This window comes from Perognathus longimembris, chromosome 7, assembly GCF_023159225.1.
Source record: "Perognathus longimembris pacificus isolate PPM17 chromosome 7, ASM2315922v1, whole genome shotgun sequence".
NCBI lineage: Eukaryota > Metazoa > Chordata > Mammalia > Rodentia > Heteromyidae > Perognathus > Perognathus longimembris.
In genome coordinates this window covers 52,483,345-52,505,891 of record NC_063167.1, presented here as the reverse complement: position 1 = coordinate 52,505,891, position 22,547 = coordinate 52,483,345, and the positions used below count along the sequence as shown (strand labels likewise).

General features: G+C 36.4%; 1 protein-coding gene across 1 annotated transcript in view; it reads right to left on the bottom strand.

The window, feature by feature from the left end:
• The window catches only part of Tnni3k (TNNI3 interacting kinase), a 313,990-nt gene that overhangs the window by 247,289 nt on the left and 44,154 nt on the right, over positions 1-22,547 (bottom strand). Inside the window, 1 exon segment of the mRNA XM_048351587.1 lies at positions 11,399-11,511. Coding sequence (XP_048207544.1) covers positions 11,399-11,511 — 113 coding nt within the window.

Genomic DNA, 22,547 nt, shown 5'->3' with positions numbered 1-22,547 from the left:
CTTTGAATGTCACAGAAGATGTAGTGTGTTCCTAAGTTGAGTCATAGTTATTTAAAAGTATGTGTGTTGTTAAAGGTTTCATAACCAAAACTTAACCATCCAATGTGCTGGTAGATCATTAAACTGTGAATGTCTATTCAAAGCAAACAAAGCAATTATGGAAGTCTATAAAGTTAATTTCAGTGGATAGTAATTGGAATATCTACTCATCATTAATTAGATTTAGTAGTAATATTTAAATAGTTGTTTGTTTGATGTGTACTGACTAGTATTATATGGCCCAGGCTGTGCATTCTCTGTTTGAATTATGGCAATCCTGTATGTTCATTTGGCTTTTATGCAATTAATTTCAGAGTTGTACCTCTGTATACAAAATTTTCAGATTTCAGTGATGGGAATCTGCTTTGTTATCATAACTTCATGTTGCTCCCCTCTCAGCCCATTTTTATGTGCTCAAAGATCCTATAGGAAGGACTTGCCTTTCCCCTCCCATCCTTTCTATGTTTCCGAAGATGGAATATGAAGGATTGACCCCCAGCCTGTTTTTTTCCAGGTGTATACAGGTACTAGGCCAGCCACCAAAGATAAGTGCAGACTGCCTGACTCCAGCAGGGCAATCTACCTAAGTCCAGCTGTAATCAGTCCATCATGGGCCCAACCAAAAGTCCCACTTCCCCTGCCTCCCTTGACCTCATTTACCTCTACCTCCTTGCTTAGACCTCATATATACCTAATCCCCAAATTCAATCCCTCATACAACCTCCGAACCCTTGGGGATGTCTGTGCCCATCACTGGCAATAAACAGTCCTTGCCTCTTGATGATCTGGCCTTTTCCATTCTCCTCCATTTTCCTAACATTCAGGACCATGGTAATACTACTATATACCAAATTCTGAGAGATGGGGAGAGAAGGAAGAAGAGAGTCAGAATCCAGAGTTTTACACTTCCAGTGTAGCAAGTATTACAAACTATGCCAAAAGTAATTTGTGTAAGCTGAACTACTTCTTCCTCAAATTTGTATGTTAAGGTTGTCATCCCCTAAACCCTGTAAGTATACAAAAAATTGACTACATTTAGTTTTTTGTCTTTAAATAATTTAGTTGAAGTAAAATCAACCCAATATAACTGATACCTTGATTTGATTGATAAATGGAGGAGATTAGAACATAAAGACAAACTACGACCAGGGGAACACACAACAAAGAAATCACATATCTCAACCAAGGTAACGAGCCTTTTAAGACACCAAGCTTGCAGCTATCTTGATTTTAGATTTCTAGCCTCTAGAACTGTAAGAAAGTAATTTCTGCTTTTTAAACTACCAAGTCTTTGGTATTTAGTTATGTTATTCTCAGAAAACTAATATCATATTAGTAATAAAACAGTCCAACCTCACTTATTAATATTAACAAATCAAGTGCAGCAACAAAGTAAGAGAATAATATACTATTTCCAAAGGAATTTCATTTCAAGAGTACAATGATGATAACTCATGTGAAGAATGACAATTATTTGGAAAATGTCAGCTAATGTAATTAGGAAAGCAAGAAACAAAAGTGTTTACCAGAAAGGAGCAAAAAATATCATCACTTATGGGAAATGTAATTGAAACAAAAGGCATCAAAATCAAGTAAAAAATCTACACTTTTATTATATTCTTATTCTAAAGTTTTACTCAAGGATGTTGCTCTATCACTTGAGCCATAACTCCATTTTCAGCTTTTTGGTGGTTAATTGAAGATAAGAGTCTCACAGACTTTCCTGCCAGGCCTGTCTTTAAACTACTGTTCTAAAATCTCAGGCTCCTGAGTAGGTAGAATTTTAGGCATAAGCCAACTACACCTAACACTTTGTTTATTTTTAATTGTTCTTAATATTATAAATATTGTACTGTCCCATTACATTTTGAACTTCCTTCTTATTTTGTTTTATGTATTTATTTTGAGGTCAATACTGGAGTTTGAACTCAGTGGTAACTGCTCTATCAATTCCAACATCCCTCACCACTTTTGCTCTGGTTATAGTTTCAAGGGTCTCACATTTCTGATGTGGACCCCCTCATACCCTAACCCTCCTACCAATACCTCTCATATAGTTGGGATTAGAGGCATGATCACTCAGTGCATTTAAAAATTCTTATTTTAAGTACTCCTCCTATGAAATTCTGTAATTCAGGTAGAAAAAAGAAAAGTAGTGTATATGATATAGCTACTGTCAACAGTAGGCATATTTTATACACAAGGAGAGGGTCTGTGATCCTAGGCTCTTTAAAGAGCCCTGGATGGATTGCCTTAATGATTATTAAAATACCCATGTCAAGGTCAGTCACAAGTAGCAAATGGAAGTTACTTCTCTGTAATCACTTGTTCATTCTGTTTCCAAGCTATGCACTCAGATATCCCTTTTAAATTTCATTTATCCAAAGATTATTTAGGGTAGTACCTATAAAATTTGAATATGTAAATGTGTCAACTGGGAATTTTGTTACAATGTTGATTTTAGGCAAGATAGAAGGTGGGATTAAAGATTCTACATTCTGAAAAGTTCACTGACACTCTTGCTTTGCTATTTAATGGATCATGCTTCAGTTAGCCAAGGCTTTAAGATAGAAACTGACTGCCAGCTTTTACATATGAAGAACTAATTTTAAGCATTAAGAAATTCTATAGTTTTACAGAGATGCCTTAGTATTTCTAAATCTTTAAGAATCCCAAGAGTGAGATGGGTGCCAATGGTTCATGCTTGTAGTTCTAGCTAATCAGAAGGCTGAGATCTGAGAATCTTGGTTCAAAGTCAGGCTGAGTAGGAAAATCCATGAGCTTCCTATGTCCAACTAACCACCAAAACACTGGAAATGATGCTGTGGCTCAAAGTGGTAGAGTTCTAGCCCTGAGCACAAAAGTTCAGCATAGCACCTAGGCTGTGAGTTCAAGGCCAAGGATTGGAATATATATTACACATCAATACCTATAACCACCACCACCACACACACATAATCCAAAGAGTGAATATGTAATAGTGGAATGATTATCTGTACAGAGGCCTCCTCAGTACCCATAGGTATAATTCCTATTCACAAAAAGGCCCTGGCTACTCACTTTTATTTAATGGGGATACTAATACTCTGATAATTCAGTAGGCACATGCTTATGCTTTCAAACACTGTTTGAGAGCCTCAAGTTTGAATGCAAGGTTTTTAAAAAATAAACATAAAGCTGGATGCTGATGGCTCACGTCTGTAATCCTAGCTACTCAGGAGGCTGAAAACTGAGGATCACAGTATGAAGCAGGTCCTGGTAGAAAAGTCCAGGAGACTCTTGTCTCCAATTAACCACGGGAAAACTGGAAATGGTGCAGTGGCTCAAAGTGGTACAAGGTTAATCTTGAGCACAAAATGCTCAGGGACAGTGCTCAGTCCGAGTTCAAAAAGAAAAAGTCACCTTACAATGAAAACTAGAGGAATAGTTGAAAATGAAGTACAAATATACATCAGTTGAACATACACATTTTGATATTTTGTTACACAACTAGCATGTACCTAAAAATAACTATTCAATGTGCATCAACCTGGAAACTAGAAAACAGTTCATTAAGTAAATAAAACCAGTTACAAAATGCAACATTTCTAGAATAGCCAAATCTTTAGAGATAGAAAGTAGATGATATGGATTTGGACAGTATGGGGTGGGTTGGTGGATGAGTGACAGTTAATGGGTATAGGGCTTCCTTTCTGAGTGACAAAACTATTGTTAAATCAGAAGTGGTGATGACTAACTATACGATTGCACTAAAAACACTGATTTACACATTGTAAAAAGTGAATTATGTCTTTTTTTTTTTTTTTTTTTTTTGGCCAGTCCTGGGCCTTGGACTCAGGGCCTGAGCACTGTCCCTGGCTTCCTTTTGCTCAAGGCTAGCACTCTGCCACTTGAGCCACAGCGCCACTTCTGGCCGTTTTCTGTATATGTGGTGCGGGGGAATTGAACCCAGGGCCTCATGTATACGAAGCAAGCTCTCTTGCCACTAGGCCATATCCCCAGCCCCCTTATGTCTTTTTTTTTAAGAAAAATGTTGAAAAATTAATATAGAGGTGGACATTGATAGATGACACATGTAATAATGGCTACTCAAGAAGCTGCGTCTGAAGAACACAATTCTGAACCAGCCCAGCAGGAAGATCTGTGAGACTTTTATCTCTAATTAACCACCAAAAAGCCAGAAGGGAAATTGTGACTACTAAATCATTATTCATGAACAAAAAAAATCTCAGAGATAATGCCCAGGCCATGAGTTCAAGCCCCATGAACCACAGTCTCTCTCTCTCTCTCTCTCTCTCTCTGTTTCTCTCCCTTCCTCTCTCCTTCCCTCCCTCTCTCTCCCTCCCTTTCTCTCTCCCTCCCTTTCTCTCTCCCTCACTCCCTCTCAATCTCTCTCTCTCTCTCACACACACACACACACACGATAATGTAGAAATAACACAGATAAGGAACAGAGACTAAAAGAATGAGGCTCTAAAAAGAGGCACTGGAATAACAGTGTCACTAGCCTTTGGACAATTCAAATCTAACTGTGAACGTTTTTCTTGATAGATCTTAAACCAGTATGTGCCCGAAGTTTAAATTGTTGACAAGTTCTAATACCAGTACACATGGTTTCCAATGTACTCAGATAAAATACAGAGATAGTGCAGGTACAACCACAGGAAGAGGATACAAGAGGATCATCAACAATAGAAGCTGCATTTCACATGGCATGTTGAAAGTAACTACAACAGTGATATAACACTCGTTTTCATAACATGGAGTTCATTTCACTTAGCATCATCTTATGTGTTCATAAGGTATAGCTCTTGGGCTCTTGTGATCCTCTGCTGTGACTTGCCTAAACCTGTGCTAATTATTCCCTATGAGGGAGAACATAGAGTCCATGTTTCTTTGGGTCTGGCTCACTTCACTTAGTATAATTTTTCCAAGTCCTTCCATTTCCTTACAAATGGGGCAATGTCATTCTTTCTGATAGAGGCATAAAATTCCATTGTCTATATGTACCACATTTTCCTGATCCATTTGTCTACTGAGGGGCATCTGGGCTGGTTCCAAATTCTAGTTATGACAAATTGTATTAGAACTAGGAAACTGAAAGAGAATGCCAAAATCGAGAGACACAGGGTATAAAAGACAAATGACTACAAAAGCAATACTTGTAAAACTGTTTGTGTAAATGAACTGAACAACTCATGGGGGGGAAAGGGAAAGGGGAAGGGGGGAGAGGGGAATGAGGGAGGAGGTAACAAACAGTACAAGAAATGTATCCAATGCCTAACAAATGAAACTGTAACCTCTCTGTACATCAGTTTGACAATAAAAATTAAAAAAATAAAGACAGTTAAAGGCAAAAAAAATTGTTGACAAGGAGGCAGGAAATTATGGTTTGGACTGGAAGAAAGGGCAGTGTCAAAACTTGTCTCCGTGGTTGGATAGCATGAAAACACTAGGCTTTATTAATTGTTAGCTGTAACATCTTGGTAAAATGACTTAAATTTTCTAGGCTTTAGTTTTTCCTCATGTGGAGAAAATCTTGTATGAGGCCAATGTCAATTCTGTTTGGTACAAAGATATCAATTTAGTGTCAGGTATTTTTCTTTTATACTATTTGGATTCCATATTAAATTTACAAGAGACTATAGTATTCATGCAAATGAAGGTAGACATGATACTTTTAATTATGAAACTCACAAATACCTAAAGTGCCTAATATCTTCAGATAGAGAGAGAAACAAAACAGAGACACAGAGAATGAGAGAGTGAGAAGAGAGAGAGAGAGAGAGAAAGAGATAGACAGACAGACAGACCACATTTTGTTCTTCTGTTTATTCTAGGGGGAGAAAACTAAAGCCATTATAAAAGAAATAATGTAAAGTGAGTCAGAAGCTTCCTGGTAAGCAAAACTCTTGAAACATTTAGATGATTTAGTTAAGAATGAAATGGAACAACATCAATTGCATTTCCTTGAAATAAGAAATAAATTCCGAAATAACTGGAAACCATTTCTGAAGCAGTGCTTGGATAAGTGTTTATAATCTGAAAATGGGATAAGGTAGGATAGAAAATATTTAACTAGGAAAATAATGTTCTTCCCTGCACAGGATATTTTAGCAACTATGCCTTTTTCTTAAAAATAAGACACTCTACAGCCTTTACATGGACTATTTTGAATTATCAACATTTTTGTTTGTTTGCTTTGAATTTGCTGCTGAAACTGATGCCTACTGCTACACAGGTAATTGATTTGTTTCCTAATAACTATTAGATACCACCACATAAAAAGACAGTGTGAGAACTTTTTAACTGGGTTATATGATTACAAAAGTATTTTATATTTGATACATATGTGTATATGATGCTTTAGGTGTATATGCAGAACTATATATGATGTATTAGCTTTAACTGTATTTGCAGTATGGTCATAACTTTGGATAGATAGTACAATATCCATCCATTTTAGTCTCAGCTTTTGGACATGATTTGACGTGAGATGTGTGTGTATGTGTGTGTGTGTGTGTGTGTATGCATGCATTTGTGTGTGTGTGTGTGTGTGTGTGTGTGTGTGTGTGTTCAGAATACATTTCCATTGCAGGAATCAATTGAAGAGTCACAAGGGAATATTTTTTTAATGTATACAACTGCAAATCTGAAGCAAGATGGACATCCCATTCATTTATTTATTGTCTGAATGACCCTATGGCAGTCATTTAAGTTAAGAACTTCTTGGTTTCCTCACTTTCTTTTTTTTTTTGGCCAGTCCTGGGCCTTGGACTCAGGGCCTGAGCACTGTCCCTGGCTTCCTTTATGCTCAAGGCTAACACTCTGCCACTTGAGCCACAGCGCCACTTCTGGCCGTTTTCTGTATATGTGGTGCTGGGGAATCGAACCCAGGGCCTCATGTATACGAGGCCAGCTCTCTTGCCACTAGGCCATATCCCCAGCCCTAGTTTCCTCACTTTCAAAGTTAGATACCTAATAGTAGCTATCCCATAGGAGAAGCAAATCACAAAGGTGCATGGAATGAAGTACTACCATATTTCAGCTATTGCTTTTCATTTTCCATGCCTGAGAGAGCATAGTCATGCCCACCAGTGAACCCAAAGGGAAGCAGAGAATTTGATGTATTCTTATTGACTGCCAAATGAATCTTAGGCCTTGCATATAGCAATATATGCCTACACATTAACAGATGGATAAATCAGTCAAGAGAAGTATTGGGGCCCAGGACAACCCACATTTTCTTCCTTTTCAAAGCTCAGTAAATTTAAATCAATCTGAAATTGTAGTCAGTATGTCTAGGAATCTGCAGCACATATGCTCTTCTATTACTGAAGGAGACAGCTGTCTAGTCAATGTAAATTTTATTGTAAAATTGTTTAATAGAATTCACAGTTATGGGAGGACAAACACACTTGAGACACTAATGGAGGGTCTGAATTTGGTATGTGGAGACAAAGAGGCCTGTCAGCCAGAACATCACTATTGTTTCACAGAGAAAGGTGGGTAATAAAAGACTGCAACTACCATAGAAAGAAAAGTCCCCAGATCCACACATCATCCCTTCTAACCCACTTAGGAAAAAGATAGTGAAATAAGTGATGAAGTTTTTGTTTGAATAGGAAAATATTATATGAATACTTTGTACCATTGTACTCAATTATTCTGTACTATTTGACACTCAGAACTGTTTAACTCTCCCAGCTGGTGTGCTCCAACAATATTCGAGTTTTCCTTTTATCAGTCTGGTAGTGTTGTTCACTGATTATTCAATAGTTACCAGTTTCTCATCTCTGTAAGTAGGCGCAGTCCTTAGCCATCCATTATATCTAACATACTGATTTCAGTTATTATTAATGATTCAAATCCCTTCTTTACAATTCCAGTTCCACAAACTTAGAGCAAACTCAAACTTTTCCATGAAATGCTGGTTGTATAGAGCAATTTTCTCATCTTCAGAATGTGAGTTCCTAGAGTGCCAGAAGATGTCTGAAATTAAGGATGCTACAGAAACCTATGTTTACTGCTTTTCCCTACATACACCCACATATTGGTGATACCTGATACATTAGGCACAGTAAGAGATTTTAAACTACAAATAAAAACTAACCCTAAATTAGAACAGATATAACAACATGCTATTAACAAAAGATTCCCAAGTTATGAATTACTCACTTATAGAATTTTCCATATTTTATGTTAGTGGGTAACAAAAGGCTCAGGAAAGGAAAGTATAGATAAAGGAAGTTACTACACAATTAATGAGTATTTCTAATAGAAAATTTGGATACCATGAGAAAAATCAACATGTCTAGAATTTTTTTTCCCAGTGTGGATTCAAGAATTAAAATATTGCAGGTCTTTCATTTTTAAACAACTAATGGTTTTGAAAATAATATATTAATGCTTTTTGCCTTTTGAAGATGATGATTTTAGGTAGTTGTTTGGATGCTATTTTCTTTTATAACTTGATCAGTAATTTAATTCATCCATTATATAAGGAGAGAATAAAGGTTAACGTGTCTAAACTTGTTTCATGAAGTGCTGGTGATGCACTATAAAATTCATTGAACATTATAACTCAGTTAATGAGAGAAGTTGGAAAGCCTATATAGAAATATAAGACAAGAGTAGAGGCCTATTTGAAATCATTTTAATAGTTTGCCTTGAAGCTAGTAGAATCAATATACCTCCTCTGTTCTACAAGTTATAAAGCTAGACAACAGAGCTATTTGAAGAGGAACTGAAGAGACTAACCTCTTAAACTTCTTGTTCCTGGCCCCATTGTAATTCCATCACTCACAAATACAATTAGCTCAACATTAGACAAAAAAAAAAGATTTGATTTTGAGACACATACTCTCTCATTTTCCTGGCAGTTAAGGTTGGATATCTTTCAGGGGAACTTGATGTCTTCTTTATCGTTTATTCCACATGGATTTTTTATCGATTAGCTCTCCATTTACTTTATCATTGGCCTGGGGCTTTATTTTTCTTTATTGAAAGGGGACCAGGTACTGTTTCATTTAGTGAAACTAATGATTTTCTACTTCCTTATAAACCATGCAAACTTACTTACATTTAGAGTGAGGTTGTTCCCTAGGAAACACAGCAAAAAGCAAAAATAACATAATGAGAGTTGGAGCAAATACATTTCATTGGGTTTTTTTTGTATAGTTCTTTATGCAGCTCTGTTTGTTTACAGTGAATGTATGTTTATGATGTGTTAGTGGAAAATGTAAAATAAACTGTGCCTTTAATAATGAGGATATAGAGTTCTTATTTTTTTTTTACATTGTTGAGCTATGGATTACTATTACAACTGAGGGAGTAGGGAAATGGAGGTAATTTGAGTGAAATAACTAGAATCCTAGATATGGCTCTTTTTCTCAATAACTATATAAGAGCCTTTCTCTTATATTTATCCCAGTACTGACAATAAAAAATATCTGTTTCATGAAGATTTGTGGAATTAACTAGTCTCATAGTAGTAGCAATGAAATTAATACTTGGACAATTAAGATTGAAGCAAGATTAAAACTTGTCTGGTGACTTTAAAATATTTCATTTTTCCTCCACCTGACTTCATTTCCACATCTCTTTCTCTTGTTCACTCTATTCTAATTAGTTTTGGTTCATTTATGTCCCTCAATGCCTTTGCATCTACTATTACTCAAGCCTAAAATATTCTTTCCTATCTTATTGTTATCACTCTCATTTCATCCAGATCTTTGTTCCAAAATTACTTTCTTTCAGTCTTCACTGTACAACTTATATAAAATAGCATATTTGGGGGCTGGGGATATGGCCTAGAGGTAAGAGAGCTTGCCTCATATACATGAAGCCCTGGGTTCAATTCCCCAGCACCACACATACAGAAAATGACCAGAAATGGCGCTGTGGCTCAAGTGGCAGCCAGGGACAGTGCTCAGGCCCTGAATCCAAGGGCTAGGACTGGCCAAAAAAAGAAAAAAAAAGATAAAATAGCATATTCCACACCATTTTATCACTTTTATATTAGTCCTTACTCATGAATATTGTATAATATTTTCCTTTATTGTCTTATTCCAAATTAAACTTCACAAAATGCAAGCTCTGCTTCTCATTCTCACTACTGCTAACGCAGCACTTTCAGCAGTATCTGGTGCATATTTTTCTTTGATAAATGTTTTGTTCAAGCAACACATAGGAAAACGAATGAGTGAATGCTTGTTTCCTTAGTCTTTAAACTGTTTAAAACATTTTCCAGAGTGCTTTATATGTGTTACAGGGTTCAAGGGAGGGTTGTCCCCGTTCCTCCAAGAGTCCACAACTCAGAAACAGTCTCAAGCAAAAAGATGGATTTATTGGGGAAGCAAAAAGCGTACTGACTAGGGACACAACACAGACTCGACTTGGGAGCTGAAATTGTGAAAGTGAAAAGCAGGCTGACAGGCCAGACTCAGTGCAGACTCAGGCTGACTGTGACCCCGAGCAGTCCTCAAATTGGGGTTTATAAAGGAAAAAGTGTAGCACAGGTGTAGGAAGTTGACGCAGGGGTAGAGCAAGCAACAAACAAGTTAAGCAAGCCATTTACAGAAGCAGAATTTTGGGGTCAGGTTGACCTAATATACTGCCCCCATCATTTCCTACCATGTTTCCCTAATTAAGATGGAATCAGCTGTACTCCCTACAACAGTATCGACTACTTCATTTGAAATAGGCCTCCTAATATTTTCTAGGGATCCAAGCCAGGGCCTTGGATATACTGTACAAGAACTTTACCTCTGATATCCAGCCATGGTCCACTCATATTATTTTCGAAATGAAGAAAACAGACAATATGAGTTCAATTAATTTCCCCAAAGGTAATTGTAGAAACTGACCTGCTTTATTCAGGAACAGAATCTCTTCATCATTACAGTAAAGCTGCTTTAATCCAGCTATCTTTATATTAACTCATGTTCAATTACATTTTCATAAAACATGTAACTGAACTCACTACCAAAAGTACATTTATCTAGTGGTTTTACTACTAAAAGTACTGAACATGCTCAGTGTTTAAAAACAGAACCAAAGTCTCTGTAACTAATATGGTGATCAAAGTATATTATATATATGTATACACACATATATATGTGTGTATGTATATATATGTATGTACATATGTGCAATGTGAATATATATCTATATGCATATATGCATGTGTATATGCATATATTTGTGTATATACATGTACACATACTTGTTCAAATATCATCATGAAACCATTTTGTACAATTAACATACACTAATAAGTACTGTTCTAAAGAAAGGTTGAGGGAATTGAAAGAGCTAAGTCTCCTGTATTTTCACAGGTGACAAGGGCATGACTTACCTCTAGATGGCCAGCTATCACAGCAATATGGAGGGCTGTGAGGCCACCTTATCCAACCTGCTATATATCTGCTCCACTGTGAAGCAGGGAAGTGATCAGTTCTGCACTGTCCTGTAAGGAAATACATCATTAGTGCTTCTCTACTACCAAGAGCAGGCTGAAAACTGTGCAACAGGGTGCATTGATTCCTTCTGTGTGGCAGCCAGTTTAGGTGCTCAAAGAGAACCTCAGTGTTATTTCTGGCATGAAAATATGCTTGGTGCCCTAACTTCAGCTCTCACCATGTGGAAATGAAGGACCAAATGAGAGAACTGTTCCATGCCAGTCAATCCTCTGCTGTTTGGTCATGAAAACAGACCTTCAGTGAGGCTCTTGGAAGCTAAAGTTAATCTTATGTGTAGATCACTCCAATAAACATGATGTTTCTAGCAACTAAAATTAACCTCCAGGAAAGGATAGCAACAATGGCCAGTTCTAATTTTCATTTTTTTTAAATTTAAGAGCTGAAGAGGAAATATGTCTATTAAAGAAACTGAAGCTTACTGAACTGATTTATGTTACATTTTCAATAACATCCAGTATTCATTTATAGTAATTAATCAATAAGACTTTATAAGCCAGAACGTTTTAAAGAATGATGTGGTCAGGCACATATACACTAAACTTCAGATTTTAATGTAAGTGAAAAAAAATCTCCATGTTTAATCTTCTGTCAAAATAAGTACTGAAATTACAACTTCCTTAATACACCCTTGTCAACACACCAAGAGTTTAGAAAGTAAAATATTTGACTGGGTGTGGTTGCTTATAACTATAATCCTAACTCTAGATGTGAAAATCAGGAAGATCCTTCTTTGGAGTTATCTGGGACAAGAGTTAGTGACACACACCTCCAACTCAAAAAAACACAAAAAAACAAAAAACAAAGCCAAGCATAGTGGCACATGCTGGTATTACCAGCTGTGTGGAAAAATGGCAAAATGTTTGAGGTCTGAGGCCAGCCCTGGACAGAAGTACATTATCTTATCTGAAATGTAACTAAAGGGCTGAGAGTATCCCAAGTGATAGATTACCAGTCTAGCAAGAATAATACCCTGATCACAAATAGAAGAGGAATGAAAATAAGAACTCTGGGATAAATCATTGCATTGATAAATTACATAGTTTTTTTTCTATTATTAAAAAGACTTATTGATTTATTTTCTTTCGTTTTTGTTTCTTCTTCTTTTTCTGTTTTCAGAACCAAGAATTGAATTCAGGGCCTGGCACTTGATAGGCAGGTGTTCTGTCAGAGGAGCCACACCTCCAGCTCCTGACCTTGATTTCTTAATGTGATTACATATGGAAGTAGATCTAGAAAGTGGTTTATAAATAGAGTGCTATAAAACAACAACAGGAAGTGTCACTGAGCCTTGAGCTGAAGAGCTCAGGAACAGTACCCAGGCCCAGATTTCAGGCCCCATGACCACCACCACCAACAATAACAAAAAGGAAGCAGTAGCTTTAAAGCTGGTTGTCAGTGTCTCACATTTATAATCTGAACTACTCAAGAGGTTGAGATCTGAGGACTGTGGCTCCAAGCTGGCCTGGGCAGGAAAATCCATGAGATTCATATTTCCAAACAACCAGCAAAAGCAGAAAGTGCTGTAGCTTCTGTAGTAGAGCCTTGAGAACAAAAACTCAGGCCCTGAGTTCAAGGCACAGGATCAGCACAAAAACAAATAAACAAATGAACAAATAAACAAAAGCTTTGGTATAAAGTGTTTCAAATAGCAAGAATATTATAGTTCCCAAACCTTCCCTTCTATCTACTTGCCATACAAATAATGTTTGATAAAGATTATATCTTTAGCTTTTTACTGTTTTATTGGCTATTTCTGCTCAGTCTCAAAATTTATATATATTTTTTTACTTTGAATAAAAACAGACACATAATTTTTCCCATTGAAAGAACTTATTTTTATCCTACTCCTGATGTTTTACTTTTTGGAAAAAGTACTTATACATCCTGCAAACTGTTCAGCCTCATTTCTATGATCTTTCATGAAGAGTACTCAAGTCATGCTATAGGTTTATAGTGTAACTTTCATCTGAGTGTAATGTATTTCTTCTGTGTCAAATCTTGTTTTTCCAGATTATTTCTCAGAAGGGCTGATCTCTTCCCCTCTCAACTTTGCCTTTCATTATCATCATGACTATTTTTTCCATCTGAGGTCCTGGAACCTTACCATTCTTCCAAAACCACCTTGATAACCACCTTGAAGATAACAGTTCACCAAATCCAACATGTTTTCTTAAAATGACTCTATTCCCTTCTGCGGTTGAGTAATTTCTGTCCCCTTGAAACCTTTTACCCTTTCATTTTAAAGAAACCACATTTTTTCTAGTTTTCTTTTGATCATCTCTTCTTTTTGTTGTCTCTAAAATTACATTGGGGTGTTTCACATTTAACTACTTTCTTATTCTAATGATCACCTTTGGGAACAGGTAAACTACTTGAAAACTTTGTCTTTGGTCTTAATGTTTCTGGTAAGTCTGACTCCATATATTTTGCTTTCAGTGGCATCTCAAATTCTAAATTACTCTATGAGCTACATTTATAATTTTCTCAATTTGATCTTCATGTTCTAGTATCTCTTACTTATATTAATGACACTTTCTTATTCTAAATTATCTAGAGATCCTTCAAGTCAATTAGTTTCAGAATTCTAGTTTTAACTTGTACTTCTCACATTTCTTTCTATTTCAAACATCATTCTTTATATGAAGTAACTTCCTTACTCATCTTTTAGTAGCACTTTTCTCACTTGCAGTTCATACTTACACTGCTACCAAATTTTTCACTTTGCAGTTATTTTTTATATATTAAACAATTATTCTCTAAGCATTTATAGTCTGTCAAACTGTTTTGAGCAGTTGGAGATAATGGATTGATAAAGACAATCAAGTATCTGCCTACATTTTACTGGTTATATGTGAATAGAGAGGCAGAAAATAAATTAAATAAAATACAGAAGCATAAAGTATCAGTGGCTATAAGATAAAACAGGCAAATCATTAAGTGGTTAAGTTAAATGATCAGGGAAAATGTCACAGAGGTGACATTTGAGATAAATAGCAAATGCTGAAAAGAAGACATCCTAGCCACAATTTAAAACAACAACAACAAGCACTAATAGCTAGTATAATGTTATAAGATAGAAATGAAGTTAGTCTGTCAGGAAATAAGAGCAGTATTTAATAGATGTTTAAAACAAGAAAGAAAAAAGAAATGATCAAGATGAGGTCAAAGATATTGGAACTTTTAAGGCTTTCAAAGCCATAATTTTGATATTTTCTAAGTAGAACACATGAAATGAAATGATAAGAAAAATTGGGAAGAAATACAATGTTTTATTTTCACATGTTTGAGATGCATATGATGCAAGATATGACTGCAGCTCCTATAATTAACCTCCCTAGTTCAAAATGCCAGCTCTGCTAATAATTGTGCAAATTAATTCAGGCTCTGTTACATATACAGCAAGTCATATGAACCTGGTGTAATAAAACAGCAGAAATCATTACTTTTGGAGGTAACAAGTTTGACAAGAAATGTAGTCACTACCTTACATATGTAACTGCAACCCATTTGTATATCACCTTGACAATAAAATTAAATTTTAAAAAAGAAAAAAAAGAAATTATTACTGTTGCAAATAGTTAGCAGTCTAACTTTCAGTAGAAACTTCGAAATAATGATGTCACAATCTCTTTTTCTCTTTTCTTTTACCGTCTTTCCACAAATGCACTCTATCTGCTTTCTTATCCACTCAAACAATCAAAGGTAGAAAATATAGAATACCTTTACCAGTACTAGAGGTTGGGCAATGTCTACTACTGTAACTGTAGTTAGGCTGACAGAAAAATAAAAGCCAAAAACAACAACATACAAAATTCAAGGAATCAACACTAACTTCACAAATAACTTTAATTTTGGATGAGTTTTTTGTTTTCCTAATAAGTGGACCAAAACTTAAATACAGAAAAGTGGAGACAGTTTTTTAAGCTTCAGGTCATTTTTAAAGTACAAGGAAATAACACATTTGAACAAATTTAAGTGTTAAAAGAACATAGTATTTTAAGACAAGTGATAAATTGTATAGTTACAATATAAAGTGATAAGTTATTTGTATATTTACATATACATAACTCATAAATCAATAGAAACATGAATAGTCTCTTGTTAAACAAACACTTGTTAATAATCATCTACCCTATGACAGCACCATACTAAGCTAAATTAAAATAAATTAAACACAATAGCACATGAAATATTTATCTATCATTCAGAGTCTAGTAAACACACTTTATACTTCCCTCAAGTGCCTTTATAATTTCGCTTTATTTAGTCAACATTTGTTGAATTCAAGAATAAACATACTATGATTTATTTAGAATAGGCAAATGGTTTTTGCTAAAAGTAACAGAGTATGTTTCACATTTTGGTTGAATTTCTCTGGTTTGACCTATGATTGATATAAATACTATATTACTGAATACTATCAAGATAGAACTTTTATTTACCTAGTTATGCTAAAGAAAAAAATAAAACAATCATGGCTACTTATAAATTATTTACTATGTCCAATTCCATGTAAATTTTTTATCAATATCACCTCATATAAGATTCACAATTTATATGTAAAAAATTATATCAGCCTTACCCTATAACTGATTGCACTTTAGCTGAATAAATTTAAAGTACTTATTGAATCTTAATAGTTTGCAAGTGCTGGAGCTAAGCCACACTTGACTTCTGACTTTCAGTGGTAATTTAGCTTATCTTTCTTGATTTAGTCTCACAGGATATACTTTTGTTTTATTTTCAACAGGCAAGCTGTCAAATTTTTCCTATTCTACAGAAAATTTTTACTAATGGAAAAAAAAGTGAATATTGTACTCCTTTACTCTGAACTTAGATTACCATTATTATAAACTGTTCTTTCCCTCCTGCTGCTCCCCCAAGTTAGATAATAGAAAGACACATAACTTCCTAGTTATTTGCCAAAACTTTACTCTCAGAACCCTTAGCTTCCATATTAGAAGCCCAGTGAATCTCAAAACACCTTATTGTAAGGAAATCCAAACAACTTTGGGAGGTATCTAACACATAAACGTTTTCCAATCAACTGACCTAGCAAACAACAGCCTTAAAGGCATTCTAGCCCAGATATGAGAAGGTTCCAGAGAATCCTTATCTCCTCAGTAACCGAACATGCATTAGTCGTTCACATCTTCTCACTTGAGGCGCTCAGTATTATTATCGTCAAATGATCTCACTGCATCTTGTCTGAATTTTAATGTTAGAATCTATGTAAATAAAATAGTGGTTGTGTTAGAAGATAGAATAGTTGTTGTGTTAGAAGACTAATCTTTGGGTAGTTGATTAGGTCTGGACAGAAAACCATAATACCTCAGAGTAGAAAAAAGTAAAAGAATATATGAATTTTTAACAACTTGTAGTACTATTACATAATCAATGTTATAATTTATTTGCATGTTTTGCCCCTCATTCTTTTCTTGTGTTCATTCATACATCTATATTGAATACATAATAGCACAGCAAAGCAAGCCTGTGTTTGTATACCGATGGCCATGTTCTTCTGGTACATATTTCTTGACCTCTTGAACTGTGGAGGACTTTTCCATACAGTGAAAATAGCAATAAAACCAATCTCACTGAGTTAGTAAGACAAAAGCAAATAATGCTTCCGTGTATTAGCTACAATGTTTGACCCGTAATTCTTAGTATCAATTATTATGTACAATATTGGTCATATAGGGCAGAGAGTTAGAAAATCATCCTTTTTCATTTATTAAGGTGAACATTTTCCCATGTGTGGCAGATCTAGAGATATGTCATTCTGATTTCCTTTCAAGATGAATATATTAGGAGAGGATTCAGGCTGCTGCTTTCTTAAGTAGTACTTTAAGTGTCACTACATTATTAAATTAGTAGTCACCCCTTTTATTGCTGCTCGATGATGAGCAAGTATTAAATCAAGGTCCTACTAATCTCATCCAATGTAGCAACTAACTTCCCAGTCCTGTCCAAGATATGTTGAATCATTAAATACCTCCATGTCTTCATTGATAAGATTTTAGAGTGAAGCAACATTGTTTTATGAAATATTTTATCCACTTCTGACACTCTCTAAAATACCATATATTAAGTTCCAAGATAGTGTCAAAGTTGATTTAGATATAAGACTGAATTTCTGGATATAGAAATCATATAAATGCAGATAAGAATTTTATACTGTGTTTCTCCAAATATTTTTCTTTGGCAATACAACTTACTGAACACTATAATTGCTGTATTCTGACTCTATAACAAACATTAATAATAAGCAGTTTTGGGGCTGGGGATATGGCCTAGTGGTTAGAGTGCCTGCCTCGTATTCATGAGGCCCTGGGTTCAATTCCCCAGCACCACATATACAGAAAATGGCCAGAAGTGGCGCTGTGGCTCAAGTGGCAGAGTGCTAGCCTTGAGCAAAAAGAAGCCAGGGACAGTGCTCAGGCCCTGAGTCCAAGCACCAGGACTGGCCAAAAAAAAAAAAATAATAATAATAATAAGCAATTTTGCATCCTTTGAAAAATACTGAGATTTCTTTCAGGACCAGGGTATGCAGCATTTTGATATGAAAATGTATTTAGTTCCAGTTATTAAGACTTCATGGACTAGGGTTGTTTTATGCATCAGATATCTCTCCAGTGAAAGGATCTATTAATCAGCATAGTTTTATAATAAAAAAGTAGTCACAATACTAATAGTTCAATTCAATTGAAATAATTATTATTATATTTTCCCAAAAGATACTGATTTTTAAGGGATTCATCTAGACAAAAATACCTGTATTCACTTAAAATTTTGAAAACAGAAAGGGAAAGAAGAAAAGGAACACATTTTATTTTGAGTGCCTGAATTCTTTCCAGGATAATGAATTCATTTACTTTTGACCTATTTATTTCTGTTGACATATTTATTAGTATACACTAGAATTGTGGTAAATGCTAAGAATGAGATGATAAATAATTTTAATCTGATCTCTTGACAAAATGTTTTTCATTATTATTACTGAAGATTATAAATAGCCTCCAAGATAATTCAGATACATGGTTTAATCTGGACATTTTTAATCAACAAAAACTTGGAATAATAACTAAGATTTAAATATTAGGAAACATTATGACTCTCTGAAATGGTGAGCAATACTGGTCCTATATACTTACATGAAAATGATTAGCTGGAACTGAATGACAATTGCTTCATTTGTATGGCACATAATTCTCTAACTCTCTAGTCTCTAATGTTATGCCAAGTCGTGAAACGACTACCAAGAAGGCCACCGAGACTCAAACATTCCAAAATGCAAAAGCAAGGCAAGACTTTATTCAAGCAAGCCATGGCTCAGGGCCTTGTCCTACCCACCGACACAGCGGAGGTTAAGAGGCAGCCCCGAGCTGTGATTACACAGACCTTATAAAGGCCAAAAACCAAAGTTACAGCAATCAGGTGTTCAAGCAAGCAAGATTACGGGTACAAATCTGATTGGCTCAGGGTTCGAGGCATTCTAGGGGCGGTTAGAGTTAAGCATTCCCAGGCGGTTAGAGTTCTTGAACAGCTGGGCCCTAATAAGCTTGCCCTGGGTTTGCTCAGACAACAAAATGGGGGCTGCCTGAAAATGGGGTTTACTTTTAACTCTTCATTCCCACCTTCTAATAGGTAACTCAACCGATCATGGTTCTCCTTGCTTACTAGTTTGATTCTGACTGAGAATCAGTAGGGATAGATTAGTATTTTGCCCGCAATACCATAAGTTGTACTCAGTTGGTAGCAGGTGTGGCTCAGGAGGAGGTCCAGTCTCATAAAGGGCCTTTAGCTTGAGCCAGATCTCTTGGTGGACTTGCTATAGGGCTCTGAGCAGGCGATAAAAGCTCATAACAAATGCGATTACAAGTTAGGAATAACATTTAGATGATATCACACAAGTCCCTTAGCCCTGCAGATACAAGTACAGATAAACATAGTTTTACACCAAAGCCCCAATTCTGACCCTATTTATACTTCCTCACACCATCAGTGACTTACTGGAACATCCAGAGGAAACCATTTCTCTATCCCTTTCTCCAAGGCTTTCTATACTAACCTTCCTCTTTACATTTCCTGGGGCTTCTTTGCTGCTAGAGTTTTAAACTGTCTACATTTTCCGGTTTATCTCAACTACATCAAGGCAATTTACTGTGACTCCACCCGCAGGCTGTTGGGGAAGACAAAGAGGGGTCGAAGGTCAGTTCAATGGGACTGTTGCTCCTAAGAAGCCAGACCAGAGCCAAGTATCATAAGCCAACTATTCTATATCTATATTCTATATCTGTATTCTATATCTATATTCTATATCTATATTCTATATCACGAGCCAACTATTCTAGAGTGGATTTCTCCAGTTTCCAGTTCCTCCAAGTGCCTAAGGTTGGCCAGTGGCATCTACAAGATTCACCCCCAGGAGAACTCCATGAAGATGCCCCCAGCAGTTTAAATCTCTGTCCAGTTACCTTGGTACCTGGCACACCTGATGGCAGTTACCTCCCTCTCTTCTGAGGTCACACCCTAATCCATCTGGACACATTTTAATACTCTTCGACATACCTCCCACTCCAGGCATTGCCTGGAAGTGACTCTCCAGCCTGTCATACATGTTTTGAACTTAGCAGCAGGCCAGTCTCCTTGAAAATTTCTTACAATATCCAATTTTCTTAATAGAGCTAGTTAACTCCAGTCAACTCAAGAATGTCCTCCCCTAAATTTGTTGTAGCAGATCCAAAGCACTTTCCAGAAGAAATCAGAAATCAGCTGCGTGTGATAAGAGTCCCATCTGATATGTAGATTCTTCCAGATGACTGTTAGACTCTCCTTGATCCTCACTCAAATGCAATGGGCAGGGGCCGTGGTGTCAGGCAGCAGTGGCTCCCAGTAGTTCCAGTAGAATGTCACACCTTCTGGGTTACCTGCAACTTTCTCCATAGATTGGTTAGAGAAGCTTAACCTAAGTTAACCTAAAGCCTAACTTTAGTCAAATTTCCTAGTATTTTCCTGATTCCTTCTTAAGCACACTAGCTTTTGCAGGCTGGCACATTACTGAAAGTCAAGACAGCTTTAGGCAATCAGTGGCCCTTGGGTCATTTTTCCAGGGCAATAAATTTGAATCAGATATTAAGACTAGGATTTTTTTTAAGCCAACATAGAAGGCTTGGCCTGTAACCATTTCTCACAAGTGCAGTCTCTGTATACTGTTACCTCTGTTTTTCATGCCTCTAGTTTATCCTGCCTCATCTTCCCAAAAACAACTCTGGTCCCTTGGTCCTAAAAGGGGAGGCTGATGGGCGAAGATCATCCATCTTCTATAACTTCTTCATGCTGACTCAGGGACGTTGACCTTACCTAGCCAGGAACCTATAACCTTAGTCTAATTTACCAAAGGGCTGCAGTATCAGATGTCCATTAGGAGTTTTACTCCAAACTGGAAATTACATTCAACATTTTAACTTTCAGCTATACAGACTTCTTTTTGGGCTATCGCAGTGTAGCCTTTTAACATTCTAGTTTGTAAAAGCTTTTTCCTGACTGGTTGGGGAACTGATCTCTGATGACCTAAAAAAAAAATGCCTACATTACCTTTATAGGCCAAGGACACAATCTCAGGTCTACAAGCTTTCTTTCCTGAACAGATGTATCAGCTTAAAATTCTCACTGCCAGTCAGGGCTTTGAGTAGATGAGGGGGTTGGGATTTTAAACTATCCTCTCTTTTGACACTTACCCTTACTACCCACTATCACAGACGACTGGCAAATTCCTGCCCAGTAGACAGACATGGGCATTAGAAAGGCATGCTTACAAACTATTCTTCTAGGACTTCCCAGCTTTGATTAACTTTTGAAAGGCCAAACAGGAGTGACTCTAGGATCTGACACCATCTCTGCCATCCAAGCAGTGGCTTACTGCCTCTGGATGCTCCATCACTTTTGTCCCAGGAGGAGTGACTTTTCACTGGACTTGGACTCAGGGCCTGAGTGCTGTCCCTCAGCTCTCCAGCTCAAGACTAGCACCCTACCACTTTGAGCTCCACACAACTCCGTTCCCAGCAGTCTGCTGGCTGATTAGAGACAAGTCTCTCACAGGGACCTTTCTCTGCCCGGGCTGGCTTCGAACCGCAGATTTCAGATCAATGAGTCTTACAAAAGGCCACTTTACTCCAATTAAAAGCAACAAGGTGGTCCACACAGAAGTAGTTTTTAAGCATGCTCTTACCTGGAACTTAAGGCCAGTATTAGATCTTGACAAACTTGTAGGAATCACCTGTCCTTCTCTGTGGGCCTGCTGGAAACTGTTACAAAGAAACTGGAATGGCAATTAAACATTCTGGTAGCCATAATTCTCCTTTTCTCACTTTACATTAATCATTTAGGACAATTTTACTTCCAAATTTCTTATAAATGTATTCTTGATTTTCAGAGCCTTTTTACTAACCTCTGCTTTAACACTAACACTTCAGCTTTTATCTGTATTGGAAAAACTCTGAAGCTTACAGGCATTCTGAAACCAGGTGCTGCCCTTTGCCTCCGGGCTGCTTGTTTCAAGAGTCTCTTTTCTCTCTCTTTTTTTTTTTCTTCAGTCCCAGTTACCACATGGCATGAAGACCTTTGAACTCAAATGACAATTTTTTCTTAATGCAAGAATTACAATTACAGAATAAGAAACACTTATCCATTCAGCTTTCCAATAAATTAGTGAGAAACATTGGCCCAATTTGCCATTTCTTTCTACATACATAGAGTTAATGAGATTTCACTTCTATCCCCATTCGTTTAATGCATGTCCTTTAAAATCCAAATTACAAAAATAGCACAGGAATCGAATCACATCAAGTAAACTTTCTAACCATTTAGTACCTCTCAAGGGGCAGTTTTAGCAAATCATTCATTTTTACCACAAGGTTTCCAAAGTTCACCTGAAAACAAAAGCGACCAAAGAAAGCCTTCTCTTATGTCCATCCTGACTCCATAGGGCTTGATGAGTTCACGCCAGCTTGCCCTTTGTTAAAT